General features: G+C 41.9%; 1 protein-coding gene across 4 annotated transcripts; it reads right to left on the bottom strand.

Moving 5' to 3' along the window:
- Window positions 1–466: 466 nt before the first annotated feature.
- Window positions 467–15,189, bottom strand: LOC309693945 (uncharacterized protein). Of its 4 annotated transcripts, none has more exons than XM_082513622.1 (3): window positions 12,205–13,678; window positions 2,710–3,642; window positions 467–637 (listed from the first exon to the last, which is right to left on the bottom strand). In XM_082513622.1, the coding sequence occupies exons 1-3, from the start codon at window positions 12,374–12,376 to the stop codon at window positions 570–572; spliced, it is 1,173 nt and encodes a 390-aa protein (XP_082369748.1). In that variant the 5' UTR covers window positions 12,377–13,678; the 3' UTR covers window positions 467–569. The 4 variants fall into 4 exon arrangements, with proteins under 4 accessions (XP_082369748.1, XP_082369749.1, XP_082369750.1 ...); XM_082513624.1 differs by lacking the exon at window positions 467–637 and adding an exon at window positions 649–2,709 and having other exon boundaries at window positions 2,962–3,642; window positions 12,205–13,676; XM_082513623.1 differs by lacking the exons at window positions 467–637; window positions 12,205–13,678 and adding an exon at window positions 15,114–15,189 and having other exon boundaries at window positions 646–3,642.
- Between the last annotated feature and the right edge of the window lie 7,360 nt (window positions 15,190–22,549).

Raw genomic sequence — 22,549 nt, 5'->3', positions numbered from 1 at the left:
GATTGCGATGCGATATGCGATTATTTTTTAAGGTCTTTGTCTTCTGTATTATTAAACAAAGACAAGCAATACATCATATAGTATGGCCAATACTATATTACATTAATTTTAAACTGTTCTTTCCTGGAAGACAGACCTCTGTTATGATGACATGAGGTGATGCATGAATTGATGACTGACATTTTTATTTAACTTCTTCAATCACAACAGTATATTTGAACATACACAATAGTTTATTTTTAGCTTACAAACATCTGAGCATAAAGTGCTGACAAGGAACCCTGGTGTAAACATTAAAATGAAAGTCAGTACAATGTGCAGATTGCAGAAATATACATAAAAAAAATCAGTGGCTTTACCACACTCAGTTTTTCGACATCTGTGAACTACTAGACAGTCATTCAATTAAAAAATAATATTAAATAAATAAAACTAATAAATAAAAAATACACACATCTTACTGATCTCTGCAGTCAGTAACATTACACATAAAGTGCAAACATAATAGCAATTGTATAAACACACACACAAACACGCCTTTAAAATTTAAAGGCGTGAAATTGGACGGTCTAGTTCTGATTAGCGTCACCGCTGTCTCGGTGGAGTTTAATAAACTCGGCCGTCTGCTTCTTGCTATCTAAAATATAACCAGACACTGGTGTAAATTCTCGACTGTCTCATACTTCTGTTTAATAAGTTTTCTGTTTGACGTTTAGTCAGCTGTGTGAAAACCAAGGAGGAACCCACCCGGGGGATTAATAAAGTTTTATTTTATCTAATCTAATAACTTTAATCTCAGCCAAACCGATTTACTCACGAACAAACAAAACACTGAAAAAAGCCCAACAATAACATTTTTAGGTTGTCTAAGTGACTTATATATTACGTTTAACCCGAGCAGCGAAACTCCGCGGTGATCTGAAAATGACGTGCCGGGAGTTGTGCCGTTCTCGGCCGCATCAGTAACCCTCGAGCTCCCGGCTAGCTGTCGAGCTGGTGGGTAGCAGACGCCTCTGAAAACGTCGAAGCACTTTTGCAAATATGGGATATCTTGATAAACCGAGCAGATATTTGATGTTTACACAACTACTTTCTCGCCTGAAAATATGTTAAAAGTTTATTTTGTGACCCAGAAAGATTAGTATGAGTAATTTTAAAACTTAGTAGCGGCCGCCATTGTTGGAAACTGGAGTTTGGCTGGGCCGCGCTATGAATTCTGGGATATGGTAGTAATTTGGACAGCCTTCGGCGCGTCGCTGTGACGTAATCGGTCTACAAATGCGGCCTCAGGAGGATGCAGCCCATGAATTTGGACATGTCCAGAGTATAATCGCAGCCTTTGCGGTTAGAAAATTGCACTTGATCATGTCGCGATATTATCGCAAATGCGATATATCGTTCAGCCCTAGTTACAAAGTATTGAGTTGTATTTTTGTTATTGACCAAATACTTATTTTCCACCCTGATTTACGAATAAATTCTTTACAAATCCTACCATGTGGATTCATGGATTTTTTTTTTCACATTCTGTCTCTCACAGTTGAAGTGTACCTCTGGTGCAAATTACTGACCTCTGTCATCATTTTAAGTGGGGGAACTTGCACAATCGGTGGCTGACTAAATACTTTTTTGCCCCACTGTATGTTGTCTGCCAACACTGCACTCAACACTGACGAAGAATGCAGTGGAACAGCAAAACAGCATCATCTGTAAACTTTGGAAACTTGTTATTTTGGACTGGAAAACAAAATCTTTTTTATTTACTTTAAAGCTGAATTTTTGGTTCAAATACTACTAGAATTTAATTCATATTACTTAATATTTGTATTTATTTCATTTTTATTTGGACAGTCTTATTGAGTAAAATAGGACTAAATATTTAAGTATTGATGTTAAAAATACATTATTTTCAAATTCATGTCTCCTGGGTCATTGTTTTAATTTTCTGTGGGACGAGACGAGAGGGTGATACTCACAGGTGGGCAGACCTGAGCAGGTGAGGTACTAAAGCCTAGAACAGGAAGTCTTCCCACAGGAAGCGGAGACAAGATTTATTGAAATAATCGTTGACTAATCAAAGACAAATTGAAATCTCTGGAGCATCAGAAAATCAAAAACACAACAAAGAGCCGGGGGACTGCTGAGCCTCTAGAATCCTCTATCAAACCTTTTTTGAGACCTGGTGCTGCCATCAATTTCAAAAAAAAGATTTATCATATTTTCCCTGACGAATCAAAAAGCTTCAACATGATAAGTATCATCAGATTTAGTTCACACATTGCGACATGTAATACAGTCAAACGATCATTGTCTGAATAGGTTTTCAAGCCAAAAGCAAAAACATTTGAACCAGCATGAATTTGTACATTTGTGTCAAACTTAGCTCCAAATATTTGACCTTTTCTAAAAATATGTTAAGACTACAGCTTCTCACCTGTGTGAGCTCTCAGCAGGAGGAAACAGCTGATGTTCAACATTTACGTGGCCAGTCAAATGAGGATTTCAACTTTCCCCACGCTTTGCAGGAATGCAGCTATTTACCTGAATGAATTTCTGTGTGTTTTTTAAGTGATGTTGAATTTGAAAACTTTTTACTGGAGGTGTTACCAACATGTGACCTCTCAACTGTGTGAGTTCTTATGTGGAAAGACAAACTTTTATTGTGATAAAAACCTTTCCCGCATGTTTTGCAAGAGTACGGCTTCTCACCTGAGTGAAGTCGTGCGTGTTGTTTAAGTGACGATGACCTGGGAAACCTTTTACCGCATGTTTGACAAGAGTACGGCTTCTCACCTGTGTGCAGCCGTACATGGTCTTTAAATGACGATGACCTGGAAAACAATTTACCGCATGTTTGACAAGAGTACGGCTTCTCACCTGTGTGAAGCCTTGCGTGTTCTTTAAGTGACGATGACGCAGAAAACTGTTTACTACATGTTTGACAAGAGTACGGTTTCTCACCTGTGTGATATCTCATGTGGACGGTCAAATGACAAGTTCGACGAAACTTTTTCCCACATGTTTTACAGGAATATGGCTTCTCACCTGTGTGGATCTGTGTATGCCTTCTAAGTACTGATGGCCTAGAAAACATTTTACCACAAGTCTTACAGAGATTTTTGCACGAACGAGAGCTTTCTGCATTTTTACTGTTTGGATTTCTCGTTGATCCTGGATCTGCACTCCTGCTTCTTCCCTGATCTTGGCTCTCAGCAAGAGGGGCGTTATTAGTGATGAGACGATCATTATCTGGTTCACTGTGCTCTCCTTCCTCAGCAGCAGTCACCATGAAGGTATCCGTCTCCTCCTTCAGTCCTTCAGAGCTTTCTGCATTTTTACTGTTTGGATTTCTCGATGATCCTGGATCTGCACTCCTGCTTCTTCCCTGATCTTGGCTCTCAGCAAGAGGGGCGTTATTAGTGATGAGACGATCATTATCTGGTTCACTGTGCTCTCCTTCCTCAGCAGCAGTCACCATGAAGGTATCCGTCTCCTCCTTCAGTCCCAGCTGCTCTCCCTCCTGACTGCTGCACAGTTCCTCCTGCTCCTCTTTAATCTGTGGAGGTTCTGGTTCCTCCTGGTCACAGAGCTGCAGCTCAAGGAGAACCTCCTCCTCCTTACAGACAGGCTGCTGTGGGACGTCTGGAGGGGAAAAAAAAGACAACTAATGAGATTATGAGAGACAGAGAGAGACAGACAGAGAGACAGAGAGAGAGAGACAGACAGAGAGAGACAGACAGAGAGAGACAGAGAGAGACAGAGAGACAGAGAGAGAGAGAGACAGAGAGAGAGAGAGTACATACAATACAAACATCACATTGGGGATGGTCAGGCTACGTAGTGAGGAAAAAAAAAACAAAAAACAAAAAAACAACAGTGAAATGTGTAACACAAAAGGATAATACAGGAATATCAGCACACCATAACACAATAAAACACAGACAAGCAACATGGGAGAGTATTCCAGTGTGTACAGCTGATCTGGGACCGCAGCAATCTTCGCCTGCGCCTCCAGCTGATCCGTCCACATTGGATGGGAGGCGTTGGATTCAGGGGAAGGAGGGTGATAGTGAGGGCGCATCAGTATCAGTGTACATGTTTCGTGCGTGTGCATGTGTATCCCGTGTTCAGCTGAGAGAAAGTGTCACCACGCCCGGTTAAGCAAAGGTCAACAGTCTCCAGTGGACGCAGGTGGCCTTGAAGGAGGGACAAAGAGTTCTGACAACAATCCTGTAATCATGGGAACAATTTGTTGTTCCAGTCAGCTTCGACCTTGGCGCCAGTGGGATAGCTGCATGAGTGAAGATGGTGAATGTTTGGGTTTAGTGCGAACAACTGCATCCAATTTTTACAGTTGGTCTAATGTCCGTCACTGGTCACCAATTATCTCAATTCCCGTTGTTCTTCTCCAAGATCTTATCAAAACACAGTCTGAGTACTCACAGCCCTGCCCATCGTCTATCATGTCAGCCAGCCTTATGGGATTTTGAACAGCAGTAGCAATAAAAAAAAAAAAAAAAAAAAAATGCGGCCTGAACCTGAATTGGGATACAGCCATTGAGATGAGATGAGATAGCCTTTATTTGTCAGTTGCAGGTCTTTTGGCCACAACCGAGATGACAGACCTTGCCGACCGTACATACAATACAAACATCACATTGGGGAGACAGGTCAGGCCAGGTAGCGAGGAAAAAAAACATTGAAATGTGCAACACAAAACACAGACAAGCAACATGGGAAAGAGTTCCAGTGTGGACATCTGATCTGGAACCGCTACAATCTTTCGACTGCGCCTCCAGCTGACCCGATGTCCACATCATGGGGGAGGTAAGCGTTGGAGGTGGCGTTGGATCCGGGGTAGGGAGGGTGATGCGTCAGTGAGTGCTTATCAGTATCAGTACAGGGAGTGCAGAATTATTAGGCAAATGAGTATTTTGTCCACATCATCCTCTTCATGCATGTTGTCTTACTCCAAGCTGTATAGGCTCGAAAGCCTACTACCAATTAAGCATATTAGGTGATGTGCATCTCTGTAATGAGAAGGGGTGTGGTCTAATGACATCAACACCCTATATCAGGTGTGCATAATTATTAGGCAACGTCCTTTCCTTTGGCAAAATGGGTCAAAAGAAGGACTTGACAGGCTCAGAAAAGTCAAAAATAGTGAGATATCTTGCAGAGGGATGCAGCAGTCTCAAAATTGCAAAGCTTCTGAAGCGTGATCATCGAACAATCAAGCGTTTCATTCAAAATAGTCAACAGGGTCGCAAGAAGCGTGTGGAAAAACCAAGGCACAAAATAACTGCCCATGAACTGAGAAAAGTCAAGCGTGCAGCTGCCAAGATGCCACTTGCCACCAGTTTGGCCATATTTCAGAGCTGCAACATCACTGGAGTGCCCAAAAGCACAAGGTGTGCAATACTCAGAGACATGGCCAAGGTAAGAAAGGCTGAAAGACGACCACCACTGAACAAGACACACAAGCTGAAACGTCAAGACTGGGCCAAGAAATATCTCAAGACTGGTTTTTCTAAGGTTTTATGGACTGATGAAATGAGAGTGAGTCTTGATGGGCCAGATGGATGGGCCCGTGGCTGGATTGGTAAAGGGCAGAGAGCTCCAGTCCGACTCAGACGCCAGCAAGGTGGAGGTGGAGTACTGGTTTGGGCTGGTATCATCAAAGATGAGCTTGTGGGGCCTTTTCGGGTTGAGGATGGAGTCAAGCTCAACTCCCAGTCCTACTGCCAGTTTCTGGAAGACACCTTCTTCAAGCAGTGGTACAGGAAGAAGTCTGCATCCTTCAAGAAAAACATGATTTTCATGCAGGACAATGCTCCATCACACGCGTCCAAGTACTCCACAGCGTGGCTGGCAAGAAAGGGTATAAAAGAAGAAAAACTAATGACATGGCCTCCTTGTTCACCTGATCTGAACCCCATTGAGAACCTGTGGTCCATCATCAAATGTGAGATTTACAAGGAGGGAAAACAGTACACCTCTCTGAACAGTGTCTGGGAGGCTGTGGTTGCTGCTGCACGCAATGTTGATGGTGAACAGATCAAAACACTGACAGAATCCATGGATGGCAGGCTTTTGAGTGTCCTTGCAAAGAAAGGTGGCTATATTGGTCGCTGATTTGTTTTTGTTTTGTTTTTGAATGTCAGAAATGTGTATTTGTGAATGTGGAGATGTTATATTGGTTTCACTGGTAAAAATAAATAATTGAAATGGGTGTATATTTGTTTTTGTTAAGTTGCCTAATAATTATGCACAGTAATAGTCACCTGCACACACAGATATCCCCCTAAAATAGCTAAAACTAAAAACAAACTAAAAACTACTTCCAAAAACATTCAGCTTTGATATTAATGAGTTTTTTGGGTTCATTGAGAACATGGTTGTTGTTCAATAATAAAATTATTCCTCAGAAATACAACTTGCCTAATAATTCTGCACTCCCTGTATATGTATGTGTGTGCGTGTCTATAGTTCAGCTGAGACAGTGTCCTTCGCCCTGCCAGGCTAAGTAAACAGTCTTCCAGCCAACCCAGGTGGCCTTGTAGGGAATGGGAAGGAACAGACTCAACACAGTCGTTATCAGGGAGTTGTTGTTCGGCTCCAGCCTTGAGCTGGCGCCGAAGGGGTAGCCAGGTTATGATGGTAATTGAGAATTTCAAGCTGTTTTTTAACACTCCGACACTGGTCTCTCAGTCTCCCGTTAATAGCTGCGAGCTTCTCCGTGATGTTATTAGCCGTCGATTCTGTGGTCTTGTCACTCTTTTTGCTCACAGAGCAGATTCTGAGACCTCACGACCGCAGCCAACTGATCCGAGGTGTAATCCAGCTCCACCCAGAGATGTTGTTCTGAGTTGATTCTTTCCTGATATAATCCAACATACATACGCTCAAAGGTGTTATTCTGAGCATTCACTGCAGCCGTTAGCGCCTCCAAGCTCTTAACCATGCTGCCTTCAGTGAGCCCTTTCTGAGAAGTCGCACCTGTCGTTCCAATCCCAGCGGGCAGCCTTGGTGGGGTTTGAACAGCCGGTTCCGCTCTCTTAATTCTCCGATAAGTCAGGGCCAAGCCAGCTCCGATCAGCAAGAACCCTGTTATCGTGGTTCCGAATAGGTAGATATCTTCAGCGTCCTCGATCGACAGTCCCGCCAGGCACACGATCCTCTGCCACCCGTCCATCGTGTATCCGGCAGGGAAAGTCCCTCCAGGGCACTCGGGTTCTCCCGAGCCCAGACTTCACGTTAAAGGGTGTCAATAGCATTCAGAGACCAGTTGATCAAATCCATAATTCTCTTTTAGGTTTTAGACACAGACTGTGAGAGAGTGTTCAGGGAAAGTAATACAAAAAAGACACGAGACTAGACAAGGACATAAGAACTAGCAGGAAAGATAAGGGAGAGGAGAAAAGTGCGTCCGCCTCCTCCGAGAGCCAAAGAAAGTGTGTGTCTGTTTTATACTGATGCACGAAAGCCCTGACACTGAGAGGGTGGATCTACCTGTATGTGACCAGGCTGCATCCTCAGTGCTCAAACATCTGAAGATGAAAACCTGTTTTATGTTTCCTACATCTAATCAAGCGCACGACACAAACACTCAGCAAGTACTGGTCTCTGTTTATGGATGGGATAAAGAAAGGCAACGGAGTTGATGCCTTGTAACTAAGCAACAACCTATATGATGCACTTAGCAACGCTAAGTCACACTGAGTCTGAACTTTTACAAACCAAGCCACTGAGAACTGAGGACACAATCAGCAGAATGTCTGTGATGAAAATGACCATGAGCTGCCTGAAATGACACTGATGCGTTCATATTATTGGAGACCCACAGGAGGACTTCTATCGCTGTATCTGCATCTGCATCTTAATGCATTCATACATGAGGGTATTTTACATTACACTTTCTTTTAAAGCGATACTTTCACAGTTCTAACTTTATGCTGTTACTTGCATAAAGAAAACTCAAATCCAGGCTGATTTTAGTGCCTGCTGTTTGAATGGAGCACAGTGCAGTCCTGTCAGTGAAGTTGCCCCCCACCTGCTTCAAATCCAACAAAAGTGGTATCAAACGTTTGTGCTGCAAATTTTTTGTTTGTGCCGCTTTCATTTTAAAGATATTTATAAAATTCCATCAATCCATCCATTCGCTTCCACTTATCCTTTTAAGGGTCGCGGGGGCGCTGGAGCCTATCTGAAGAAATTTAAAGGGGCATGCCCGTAGGTGCGTATCAGTTTATAATTAGATAAGGTGTTTTGAGCCAATAAGCTGGTTGTGGATCACTGACTACCATGTTTCTTAACATTACCTTACTCCATCTAGTGTGCTACCAGCAGGGTATATGCTAAAATGCTAATGGTTGTTAAAACATTAACCTAATAATATGTGAACTGTAGCTTTTAATTCAAATGCTAATATTAACAAAAGTGCTGTCATTTGTATGTGGGCTGTCATGAGCAAGTTGTATAAAATTAACATGCACTTCAGTGATTCAGCAAATCTGAGCTCCAAACAGCCTGCAGAACTGTGAATCTCAGGTAACTGTCAATGTTACCTGAAAGAGCCAAACTTCTGTAGCCATGGTCCCAAAGGGCTATTAAACACGTGTGGCATTGACACACATTTATCTCAGAGCCTGGATTTATCTACAAGTATTTTGATGATGAGCTATGAACATTGACTAAATTCATTTTTATGCCGATCAAATGAATTTTGAACTAGATCTTGTTAAGGATAAACTGGTACAACTCTGCCAAAAAAGCAAACATAGCGACCTGTGTTCGGTTTGTGATCACCAGGGGGCGCTATCACACACATTCTACTTCTGAGGAAAAAAAACAAGAGTTGAAGAAAACATGTGCTAGCTCTCTCATTTGCATTTTTAAGCTAGCTTCCATGAGCAACAGCAATCATCAACACTTCAATTCACTACGTCAAAACAGTGTATCAAAGTAATTTTATGTCCACTTAAAGATGTAGAACTAAAGTTATAACCAAATTATGGCAGTAATATATCACATTTGTCATTTTTGCTTGACAGATGCCAAAGAAATCAGTGGTGGACAAAACTGCAGTATTTGAAGTCCTTCGTGCTTCTAAAGAAGCAGTCATAAAAAAATGGAAGTTTCAACTCCAAGTGACATATAGAAAAATCTATGCAAACAACTTGGCGAAAAGATGACACCAAAAGCTCTTTACACTTTTGTTAAATTAAACAGACAATGTATGGGCTGCTCTGGATTACAGTGACGAATAGAGACTGACACAGACAGCAGTGACAATGATAATGATTTTGAACAAAGCAGCTCTCCTTTTCAAAACAAAGACTGCAAGACTGTGGAGCTCCCATTTGGATACATATGATATGTGGATACATATGATTCCACATAAAGTCACATACAAAAAGAATACTTTCAAGAAAAGGGAAGCTGGCCAGCTGTACATTACATGTGAAAAGGAACCTGAAAATCACTGCCCAATGGTGCTGAAGTGTGTAATGGCAAACACGGATGAATCCATGCACACTGGCTTTTCTAAGAGAGCCATGCCCGGAAGTCTGAGGGCACAAGTAACAAAAGAACTTGGTGAAGGCAGACTGCAGCCCCATGTGTGGAGAGCATCAGAGGCAGCAAAGCTGATGGACTTTGGTGATCCAGAGCCAAGCCATCTACCAAATTTGACAACTCTGCGCAAAGACAAACACGAACAAAATCAACTAGAAGTTGCTCATAAAAACCCAATACTGTCTCTCCACTCATTAAAATACAGTTCCCCTCCCAGTGGAAGCATTTGGGACATTGGATTAGACAAGTTCTTCTGTCACTACTGGAGTCAAACTCAAATGCTGTACAAGACTGCAAAGCACCCATAGTCGCCTTTGATGCGACTGGCTCAGCTGTAAAAAAGCTTCTCAGGCCTAATGGTTTATCTGGAAACATCTTCCTGTATCAAGGTGTGTTAACAGGAAGGGACAACTCTCACGTCCCAGTGGTGCAAATGTTGTCAGAGAGACATGATGTCCAGGCAATCACAAGATGGTTATCGGAATGGATTCGTGCTGGAGCACCAATCCCAAAGGAGGCCATCTGTGATTTCTCCTTAGCTTTACTTGGTGCTTTAGTTAAGGCTTTAACACATCATTCAGATTTGAAGCTACATTAATGAATGCTTTGGTGTCTTGCTTCGGAAAAAAATCCCCCTTATGTCAGAAGTGTCCAAATCAAATCTGAAAAGAAAGATTGCAGATGAGACTATGTCTGTTTCTGATGACAAGGAAGAAGAAGACATTAGATAACTTCAGCTAATGTTGAAGCAGAGTTCAAGAACATTAAACATGGTCTGTTCAAGCATGAAAATCTCCCTATAAGGATAGATAAATTCACTGCACGACATCTTGGTTTCATTGAAGGAAACATGCAGATCTGTTCTGCAACACAAATACGAAAAGAAGCAGAGGTTGCCAGACAGGATGGTACAGTGAAGCGTCAGGATCCACACAAAGCCTTTGTGGAGCAGGAAGTGGATGATAACCCCTCTCAGGACCCAAAATTGACACAGACATGGACATTGAAGAAACAGCAGCTTTGGAAAACTGGAGAGGCCTTGCAGTTCCACCAAACCATACCTCTCCCCTTGTCCTGAATGGCTCCACTCAGATCCAGCTGTGAAAAAGAAAAAAGTAAAGCTATGGCTGTTAAAAAATGGAAATAATCAACAGCCAGTCAAACTTGGCAAAGGACAATACTGTGTCATGAACACCTGTGCCTTTGATGCCTTCTGTCAAAGTCTGTGCTGCGCTTTCTGTGACAGTCTTACTGCTCAAAACATGTTGAATAGTTCAGAGGAGAACAAAGTATTCCAGCTTGTGAAATCCCTTGCTTCAAAGGGTGTCACTCAACATGCCTATTCATTGAGGGCAGAGGTGCTGAGCTCAATATTCTGCCCTGTTCAGTTGAAGACTGCTGTTCATCGTGTTGATGCACAGTGCCATGTGTCCACAGTAATTCAAAAAACAATGACGGAAAATCCAAGTGTTCACTTCACAAGACAGTGTTCCTCCCAGTACTGCAAACTTTACACACCAAACACAAGGCAAATCCCTTTTGTTTCCATTGATCTGTCAGCTTCTGGCATAGCTCACCTTCAGTCTGCTGTTGAACAAGGGCTCAACCTTCCAGCATCGCCATGCCTAAGACCAATCGAAAGTCCTGATGCATCTCCAACAGCATTTAAAACAGATTCATCAGGAAAGCAACTTTGCACAGGGACTGTTTGTCACAGTTTCACCCTGAGAGAGCTTGTATGGATTGACACAGACCTTGGAAAAGGCTCTACAGAAACTCTGGAGCACAGTTTTCACAGTCCAAAAAGGTTTTTGCTTACTGAATTCCCATCCACTCTGCTACTTCAAGGAGAGAAATTCACACTGAAAGCAGTCATTACATTTCAGGAGGGCCCAACACCAGAAACACTCGGGCATTATATGACATTCTGTAACAGGACCCCGTACATCTGGGAGATGTATGATGACCTAAGGAAGGATGTAACCATAGCATCTGAAAACACCAGCGCATGTCCGCACGCTGTGCTCTACACAAAGGAATGATGGCAAGATTTCATGAAAGAAAGTCCTTTTCTAGTTTGTGAGTTAGATGATGGAAATAGCTGTTATTTTTCAGTTATTGTATTAGACTTGTGAGGCTCAGACAGTTCCATGTATTTACCTTTTCTAACAGGAAACATAAACCACGTTGTTCTCGTAGTTTTGTATTTTGTTACCAGCAAATAAAGTTGTTTCTCCAACAGAATGCATTAATTATTTTAAATGCTATATTTAACCTAGTTTTTAAATAGGTTATAGCAGTTTGATTACTAGGTTTAAGAGTGTGATCATGAGAAAAAAATATCCAATGCTGGTTAATATCTCTCAATGTTTTTTACAGCAAAGGAAGTGGCTGGTTGAACTTTAGAAGCTTATAATAATATCTTTAAAACGACAGCGGCACAAACAAACATTTTTGCAGCACAAACGTTAGATACCACTTTTGCTGGATTTGAAGAAGGTGGGGGGCAACTTCACTCGTGCAGTCCTGTCCTCTGTTTGCTCTTTGTTAGCTCACATCAAAAAGTCCTCACAATCAGAAACGTCCCGCAGAGCTGTGATCAGGATCCTCCCTCAGAGGGACACTCACCTGTCCTGTGCAGCTTGATTTGGGGTTTACAGGTGATATCCAGCAGTCTGCGCTGACGGTCGATCTCTTCCTCGTACTGGACGATCGTTTTTTCAAACTCCAAGAATATTTGTTCAGCAGCAGCAGTTAGTCGCTCGTTGATGAACTCTCTCAGATACTGAACTGAAGGCATCGTTGCTGCCGCGGCTCACACACTCAGCTCACACAACAACAACAGTCTCTGGAAAGCTAACGCAATTTGCGCCTTTCCTTTGTTTACTTCCGCCTGGTGTCACGTGATTAACGCACCTCCCCCTCTCTCTTATTAATGAATGTAAAGTATTACAGAGAGCTCGGTGAGTCAGTGCAAAGCCGCTAACACCACAGTGATGTGCTGACTCTTTCGGTCCCACACTCCCGGCTCTGTTCACACACGCGCCTTTCCTTTCTTTATTTCCGCTTGGTGTCACACGGTTGTTGCTCCGGCAGAGGGCATTTACCTTTAACTGTTCCGCTGTCGAAGATTTCTCTGTTTCAAATCAGTTTCCAGCTGAAATCAATTTTTTTCTACATCCACGGAAAACAAGAAAATCGCAGATATTCTCATTTGAATTTTAAGCTTTCTGGTTTGAAATGATCTGAATACGTTTCTTATATTGAACTTTAACATGATCCCTATAAAAAGAGTTACTGTTTGATCTGGTGAGCTCAGAACAAACAAACAAAAATGTGCTTTCTGATCAAAATATATAAAGTTTGATTAAAAACTTACAAAGTAATGCCAGAATAAGTTATTAATTATTATTATTGTTTGACTGGCCACAAATAAATTCTTATTATATTCAGTTGTTAAACATTCGGCATATTGTTTATTAAATTAGAACCTCTGGGGCCTGTTCTTCGTACGTCGCTTACTACATCCAAGATCAAATGACACATCCAAGACCAAACCATCGCGCTAACCGTGAGCTCGCTAATCCGGTTCCCCGAACACACCTGCTGTTGACGATTAGTACAGCTGGACGCAGGAATGTGAGATCACTGGGTGTCGTAAAAGGGGCTACGCATCGATAGTAGAAACATTGATCGGCAACCCTCTGATTGGTCGGCGAAAATGTCGAAGGGGCGTGCTCGGTATTTTCCGGCAGCAGAGCAAGAACTCTTGATTGAGGGATTTCAGGAGTTTCAGAGTTTAATTAAAACGCAAGGGAACACTGCAAAGGCTGCAAAAGCAAGGAGCGAGGGCTGGCAGAAAGTTGCTGACAAATTAAACTCGTAGGTAATTTAATAATAATAATAATAATGGATTGGATTTATATAGCGCTTTCCAAGGCACCCAAAGCGCTTTACGATACCACTATTCATTCACTCCCACATTCACACACTGGTGGAGGCAGCTACGGTTGTAGCCAGGCTGCCATATCGCGCCATCGGCCCCTCTGGCCAACACCAGTAGGCGGTAGGGTAGATCTATCATATGACACTATATTGTCCAATATCATATGGCATTATATTATATTATAATATGTTATATTATATTATATTATATTATATTATATTATATTATATTATATTATATTATATTATATCCCCTTTCACATTAGAGCCACAACAGGACCCACAAGAACATGGGAACAAGTAAAAGTGGAATACAGGAGTATTCTACAGAATGGTAATATTTATCTCTTAGATTGCTTTGCGTCTCTTGGCAAGGTAATACTGGCCTGTAATACTCTGTTAGTTTGTTCATAACAGCAACCAAGAAAAGGGCAGAGGAAAAAAAGACAGGTGGTGGTCCTGCACCCCCTCGTCAACAAGTTGGTTAAGTGAATAATACCCTCACGGGAATATCGATATCTCTCTATGAGCACACTGTCGCGCTGAGCTAAAGGATCCTGTCTGTCCCGCAATATACGCTGAATTCTGAAAACTCTCCTTATCAATCTTGCACCTTCCACAATGGGTTGCTCGCGTAAACGGACAGGACATGGCTGCGACAGACTTCCCAAATCCACCTTCGCTTTTATAGCCGTGGTCTCTCATCTTGATTACACGAAGTAATTTACTATTACTACTCTGAAATATGAATTACATCTGTAATAATCACATACATGTAATAGAATGTTAATAGTACATTTCCCTTTTTTAGGAAATGACCTGTATGTATCTGTGTGAAATCAATAAAAGGATCAAGTGCTGCATTGTCTTTAGTTACATTGATGTTATTTATTTATGGTGAAACAGTGGTGGAATATCGCTGTTGCTTTCGTATGAATGACGCGGACATACCTGCGTGGCCGCGATCTAATCCTGTTTACATAAAGTGAACCTGCTCCCGAGCAGGTTTACGCTTACGGCTCTGTTGCTATGACAGCAAGTCCCGGATGAGCTTCGGAGAACCGAACGATCAACGATCACGCGAAATCGTCAACAATCTAATCCAGCTAACTTACTTAGCGAGGTACGAAGAACGGACCCCTGGTGCTGGTCACCACCAGCTCCCTCACAGGGAAATCTTCAAAACTCCTCCGTAGGCCCACCCAGAAGATGGATAAACTCAGCATTTCATGAACACTGTGATGGAGATGTTTGTGTAATGTTATAAATACTCGGATACTCCTCAGAGGCTCCGGACATAAAGATATTATATTCAGTCCTGTAGAAAGTTATATATTTACAAATATATTATCATCTCTGGTTACTGTGGTATGAATGACTCTGAATTACTTTATGGTAAACAACACGCTACTGTCAAAAAACAGTGAAAGAATTCCAGATCACAAGTTTGTAGTTAAACATACAAGTGACGACCTTTGACCTTCCTCAGGTTTTATTTAATTGTGTCTGAGAAAATCTCATGTACTCTTCATGCAGCTGAGTACATTCAGTGCACATTCTTATCTCTCGCCTCAGTCTTGAATCCTCCTCACCTGATTCATCACTGACCCCAACCAGCAAAGGCATAAGAGCTTGATCCACATAGCTGGAAAGAAAGCGAATTTGTTCCTGGTGGGTGTTGGACTCTGCGCTCTGCAGATATGAGGAAACAGTGACAGGAAACAGAGCTCAGCAAGAGGAGGAGCTACAGCAGTGAACATGAAAGGCTTCATTTAGGAGCTGAAGAGCTGCTGTGTTCTCTCTATTGTTCATTCAGTCCAAGAGAAAATCATGTTGCTGCTTTTCATTTGGATGATGATAGTCTCCTTTCAGACTGGTGAGTCATCAAAAGATGGAGTGAGATGTAAAAGGAGATGATGGACATGAAAATATCTGGATGTTGTTTGAATTGATTCACTTTTTATAAACTAAGTTTAAAGATGCAGAAACATGATGGTGAAATATGTCTTTGTTGTTTTCAGGATCCTCTGAGGATTTACTGACACCATCTAAAGATGTAGTGACGAGTTTGGAAGGAGACACTGTGACTCTCTCCTGCAACTATTCAGGCTCTGAAACTTACTTCTTCTGGTACAAACAAAAGTCCAGTTTATCTCCACAGTTTCTCATCAATGACTATTCAGAGCAAAACGAAAAGCTGAAGTTTAGAAAAGATCAAGACAAAAGTGAGTTTCATCTGGAGATCTCCTCTGCTGCAGTGACAGACTCTGCTGTGTACTACTGTGCTCTGCAGCCCACAGTGACAGGAAACAACAAAACTCTGTACAAAAACCTTTGGAGCAAAGGCAAGGCAAGGCAAGTTTATTTGTATAGCACAATTCAACAACAAGGTGATTCAAAGTGCTTTACAGAGACATTAGAAACAAGAACAAATAAAAAGCATGATTTAAAATTGAATAAAACAAGCAAATAAACTAACTAACTAATTAACAAACAAACAAACAAACAACAGTATATAAAATCAAAACAGATAAAATCAGAACAGTAGATAAAATCAGTAGTTAAATGTAAGTTTTGAAATTTAAGCTTAAAGTGTGGATTTGGTGCTTTATTCAAATGCAGCTGAGAACAGGTGAGTCTTCAACCTGGATTTAAATAAACTGAGTGTTTCAGCTGATCTGAGGCTTTCTGGGAGTTTGTTCCAGATATAAGGAGCATAAAAGCTGAATGCAGCTTCTCCGTGTCTGGTTCTGACTCTGGGAACTGATAAAAGACCGGATCCAGATGACCTGAGGGATCTGGAAGGTTCATACTGGGTCAGGAGGTCATCGATGTATTTTGGTCCTAAACCATTCAGAGCTTTATAGACCAGCATCAGAACTTTAAAGTCTATCCTCTGACGGACAGGCAGCCAGTGTAAGGACCTCAGAGCTGGACTGATGTGGTCCACTTTTTTGGTCTTAGTGAGGACTCGAGCAGCAGAGTTCTGAATGAGCTGTAGTTGTCTGACTGATTTTTTAGGTACACCTGTAAAGATGCTGTTACAGTAATCAAGCCTACTAAAGATGAATGCATGGACTAGTTTTTCCAGGTCCTGTTGAGACATCAGATCTTTTATCCTTGATATATTCTTGAGGTGATAGTAAGCTGATTTTGTTATTGTCTTAATGTGTTTTCCTAAGTTTAGGTCTGCATCCATCACTACACCCAAATTTCTCGCCTGGTTTGTGGTTTTTAGATGTATAGATTGAAGTTCTCTGGTGACCTGTAATCGTTTTTCTTTGGCGCCAAAGACTATTACCTCAGTTTTGTTTTTGTTTAGCTGGAGAAAATTGTGGCATAACCAGTCATTAATTTCCTCAATGCATTTACCAAGAGCCTGTACAGGGCCTCGGTCTCCTGGTGACATTGTGATATATATTTGTGTGTCATCTGCATAGCTGTGGTAGTTTATTTTGTTGTTGTTTATAATCTGTGCCAGTGGGAGCATGTAGATGTTAAACAGAAGGGGTCCCAAGATGGAACCTTGGGGAACTCCACATGTGATACTTGTCTGCTCAGATGTGAAGTTACCTATTGATACAAAGTATTTCCTGTTTTCTACGTATGTTTTGAACCAGTTTAGTACAGTTCCTGAAAGACCTGTCCAGTTCTCCAGTCGTTTGAGTAATATGTTGTGGTCAACTGTATCAAATGCTGCACTGAGATCCAGTAAAACTAGGACTGACATTTTTCCACTGTCTGTATTCAGACATATGTCATTAAACACTTTTGTCAGAGCGGTTTCAGTGCTGTGGTTCTGTCTAAAACCTGACTGGAAGGCATCGTAGCAGTTATTCTGTTTTAAGAAGTAACTGAGCTGTTGAGAAACTGCTTTTTCAATGATCTTACTTAAAAACGGGAGATTTGAGATCGGCCTGTAGTTGTTCATTTGTGTCTTGTCAAGATTGTCCTTTTTCAGTATAGGTTTGATTACAGCAGTTTTTAGTGATTCTGGAAACACACCTGATAATAAAGAAAAGTTGGCGATCTGTAACAGGTCTGACTCTAAAGTCTTTGAGACCTTTTTGAAAAAACTTGTTGGCAGGACATCTAAACAGCAGGAGGAGGAGTTCAGTTGACCTAAGATGTCCTCCAGGTCTTTGCTGTTAATAGGTTGAAACTGTTTCATGGTGTTTAAACAGTTTTTCGGTGGACACAGTACATATCCTGGATCTGCTGTTGATGTACCAATTGCTTGTCTAATCTTTTGGATTTTTTCAGTGAAGAATTTGGCAAAGTCATTGCAGGCCATGGTCGAATGAAGTTCAGCTGCCACTGACACAGGAGGGTTTGTTAGCCTGTCAACTGTAGAAAATAAGACCCGAGCATTATGGCTGTTTTTAGTGATGATGTCAGAGAAGTAGGACCTCCTTGCATTCCTCAGTTGTAAATTATAATTGTGAAGTTTCTCTTTATAAATGTCATAATGAACCTGGAGGTTTGTTTTTCTCCATCTGCGCTCAGCTTTCCTACACTCTCTTTTTTCATTTTTCACCAGTGTGGAGTTTCTCCATGGAGACTTTTTCCTTCCAGAGATAACCTTCACCTTAATGGGGGCAATAGTGTCCATTACATTTAACATGTTAGCATTGAAGCTATTGACGAGCTCACTGACTGACCCTCTGGGCAGGTCAGGTGTTAATGGGAAGACCTGGTTAAAAATTGCACTACTGTGTTCAGTTATACACCGTTTTGTGATCACTGTTGTTGATATATTTGTGTGGGCTGAGATTTTACTTTCAAAGAAAACACAGTAATGATCAGACAGGCCCACATCAGACACAGTAACCTTTGAAATGCTCAGGCCTTTGGAGATCAGTAGGTCAAGAGTGTGTCCTCTATTATGTGTGGCCTCTGTTACATGCTGAGTCAGCCCAAAGTTGCCCAGAGTGTTACTCAGGTCTTTAGTCCCTTTGTCCTGAGGGTTGTCCACATGAATGTTAAAATCCCCAGCAATAATTACACAGTCGAAATCAACACAGATCACAGACAGCAGTTCACTGAGGTCATTAAAAAAGTCTGTGCAGTATTTGGGAGGCCTGTAAACATTAAGAAACACAACTTTGGATGGGGCCTTCAGCTGTAAAGCCACATATTCAAAAGACTGAAAACTTCCAGGAGATAGCTGCTTACATTGAAATGATTCATTAAATAAGACAGCAACCCCTCCTCCTCTCCTGCTCGCCCTGACCTCACTGATAAAACTGTAGTTAGGAGGGGTCGTCTCGATGAGAACAGCTCCACTGTTACTTTGGTCCAACCAAGTTTCAGTTAAAAACATAAAATCAAGGCTGTGCTCAGTGATTAAATCATTAATTAAAAATGTTTTCCCAGCTAGAGATCTAACGTTTAATAAAGCCAACTTAAGTGTTTTAGAGGTATTACTTGTCCCCTCGTGTTTGGGAGCAGTCTGTGGCACACAAGGTATGTTTACTATATTTAAAGATCTTTTAGAGTGCAGCTCTCTGTGTTTTGACCAGGCCACATGTCTCCTGTCACCTAAAAGTACAGAGATTTTAAAACCTTCTAGTAAACAGGGTCCCAGCTTCTCCTGGGAAAAGTCATCACTGCCATAATCCTCACAGCCCGGACCCTTCACACATCACGCATCAGACTGCGGAGACAGGGCATGAAGAGGAACTAAGGGGGGCGAGGCTGGGCAATGTGACTTCGATTGCTCTGTTGAGGGTGGGGCTCGATGGCGAACCTTTGGCCGCTCTGGTGGGGGGTTTATGGGGGACAAAAAGGGATTGGGACGGGGGGTAGATCTGAGCCCAGCATTGACCCGCTCCATCATCTCCTCAGTGAATTTCAGGTGTGGGGAGGAGGGAGAAAGGGAGGGGGAGGAGGGTGATGGCCTGTCAGGGGTTTGGGGGACTGGGGAAGGTCGTGGTCCCTTGTCCTGGTCGTTGGTGTTGTTGAGAGAGTTGGAGGCAAATAGGGACCCCTCTTCTTGCCTTAGATGTCTCTCCTTTCTGAGGCTCTTCCTCAGATGCCATGGATGTCTCTCCTTTCTGAGGCTCTTCCCGGGTGGGGGCAAATGGAGCTCCTCCTCAAGGTTTCTGCTGGGTTTGTCTGTTCTTGGAGTACTGTTTGTTCCTCTTTATGAGATAACTCCTCGTTTATCTCAGCCTTGGCACCAAGCACGGATGGATGACGTATGGAATAAAACAAGTTGGAGGTGAACAGTTTCACCCCTGACTTGTTAAAATTAAATCCATTTGCTTTGAACAGATGCCTGCGTTCCCAAAAAATATTAAAGTTGTCGATAAAATGCACTGAGTGGTCAGCACATGCTGATATAAGCCATTTATTCAGTGTAAACAACCTGCTGAATCTCTCGTCTCCTCCTCTGACCGGCGGTACAGGTCCACTGATGAATACAGCTGCATTCAGAGAGTTTACAGTATTTAATAATCCAGTAAAGTCCCGTTTCAGAACCTCCGACTGTTGTTTGGACACATCGTTTGACCCTGTATGCAGAACAATGTTTGTCACAGTTGGATATTCATCTGCAATTTGAAGAATTCTCTCCTTCAGGTTGTTGACCATATCGTTAGGAAAGCAGAGGACTTTAGTGTTCTTACCGCACATCCTTTGTACATCCTTTACGGCAGAGTCACCCACAATCAGAGTTTCAGGCCTAGCCGTTAGCTTTCCCTGTGGCCTTTCACTTTTCAACAGATTTTCAGACCTTATTTTGCTGCTTTTAGATGGATGGTTGTCCGATATAGATCCAGGGTCCTTTGATAGTGGAGCAAATCTGTTCTGCAGTTTCACATTCAGTTGTTTTGGAGGTTTGTTGTTAACCTTCCTATTCACGGTTGTCCAGTCCTGTTTCCTCCCGTATACAGGGGTAGAAGAGCTTCTCTGTCTCGTAGGAAGTGAAGGCCAGTCGGTTTCAGAGATTTCAGCTCGCTGTGCCCTGCCTGTGATACGTCCTCCCCCTTCCAGGAGACATGATTTATGTCTTGGTTTTGCACCAAGACAGTCTAAGGGGGGATTATCACTTGAGGATTTATAATAATGCACAGAGTCTACTTTCTTGGTCATGTTATCTGTGCTCCTTAGCTGTGTGCTAGCTTGCTCATTGCCATTGTTTTGAATCAAAGGCAAGGTTGTTTCATTTCCACACAGTCCATTTACCTCCACGTTTACTTCTAAGCGATGAAAGACAACAGAATACTCCACAACATCCACTAGAGGGAGCCACACACTGTTAAACCTCTGATTCTTGTGTCATTGGACTGATGACAAAGACAACAGAGAAATGAAGCAGTAAAGATCAGAGACAGAGACAGAGCTGCTGTGGAAGCACAGAACTGTTTGATTGGCTCAGCTATTACACTGGCCCCGCCCACTGAAGTTGAGCTCATCCAATGACATTATTTGTTGGTCATTGTGCTGCAGTGGAAGAACATTGTTCATGTGCTGTCTGTCTGGCTTTAATAACTCCAAAGACATGTTGCTGCACCTCTTTTTGCTTCTATCTCACATTATAGGTGAGTTTAAGAACAGGGATTAAAGTTTAGTTGAAGCTGCTGCATTAAGCAGATATACAGACTGCATTTCACTACTTTTCTTCTTTCTTTTTCCAGGACTAACAGCTGGAGACTCAATCACTCCTCAACAACCTGAAGTCACTGAAACAGAAGGACAATCTGTCAAACTCACATGTAGCTATGAGACAAGTTATACACATCCAGAGCTTCACTGGTACAGACATCATTCTGACCTTCAGGCTCCTCAGTTTATACTCTGGAAAGGAGCCAAAGACTACAGTGGTCGTCAATATATTCCCAATAATCGATATGGATCCCAAACATCACCAACAACAACTAATCTGACCATAGCAGCCCTAACCCTGGCAGACACAGCTCTCTACTACTGTGCTCTACAAACACAGTGATACAAAGTGTAGAAGAGGCTGTACAAAAACCTGAACACAGATATCTGACTACTCTTCAAAGAGGAGGGAAGTGGTATTCAAAGCACAGCTTCATATCAGATGGATTCTGCTAATTCCTGTTTTATCAGAGTCACTGTGGTTACAGCTGCTAATGAAACACTGTGGGAGGATTCACATGAGCAGCAAATCCACATCAACCACAAACCAACTGCAGGAACGTTCAAGCACAAAGAAATAAAAAAGCAAATTCACACAGCTGAAATTCAAAACCCACTGACTTTAAATACATATTTATGCATTTAATACTAAAATGTGAATTTATGTTCTTAGTACTAAGTTATGTGCAATTTAGATGGAACTGTTTAGAAACTTCAACTAAGGATCTGACTTAGCCACAAAATCTGTATTTCTACATGACTTAGGAGAGACTACTGACATTTTAAAGAAACCACTGATACAATAAGCAGGGGAGATTTATTTTAACCAGTGGTTTTCTGTTTTATTGCAGCAGTTATAAATGCATTCAGAAAAAAAAAAGTCAACTATTCTAATCTGTCCTTGGTTCTCTTTCCCTGTACTTGTAACCACCTTGGATCTTGAAACATGGCTGGATAATAGATGAGCTTAAAACAGTTATTCTCAAAGTATGTGGCATGCGCCACTGGTGGGGTTCTGACAGGTGGGGCACCAGTTACCTGGCAGAAAAACCATGCGCAACTAATGTTCAACATTAGTTGCGCATGTTAAGCATCTGCTGAAAAGCTGCGGCCACGTGTGTAAGTTGACAGTTTCAATAAAGGAGTGTACTAAAAAGTGCGATCATGTGGTCAGGTCTGTTGTGCATCTTTTACAGTGGTGCCGAAACCCAGGACTGGGGCACGAGACCCAACCACATTTTATTTTATAAGACTGAACTTTCTTTCCCATGTCTGGCCACGTTCACGTTCTGTTTAACTTGTTGCTTTTTTGAAGAAGTGTAGCAAACTAATGAAGCAGTCCAGTGACAAAAGTTACAAATAGTTTGAAGTGAAAGTTGTTTGTTTGAAACAAAAATTGTTGAAGGATTTATTGGGAATG

The sequence above is a fragment of the Aulonocara stuartgranti genome (assembly GCF_965226115.1).
Source record: "Aulonocara stuartgranti genome assembly, chromosome: 18".
NCBI classification, from domain to species: Eukaryota; Metazoa; Chordata; class Actinopteri; order Cichliformes; family Cichlidae; genus Aulonocara; species Aulonocara stuartgranti.
The sequence above is the reverse complement of the archived record's forward strand: the minus strand, read 5'-3'. Positions and strand labels throughout refer to the sequence as shown.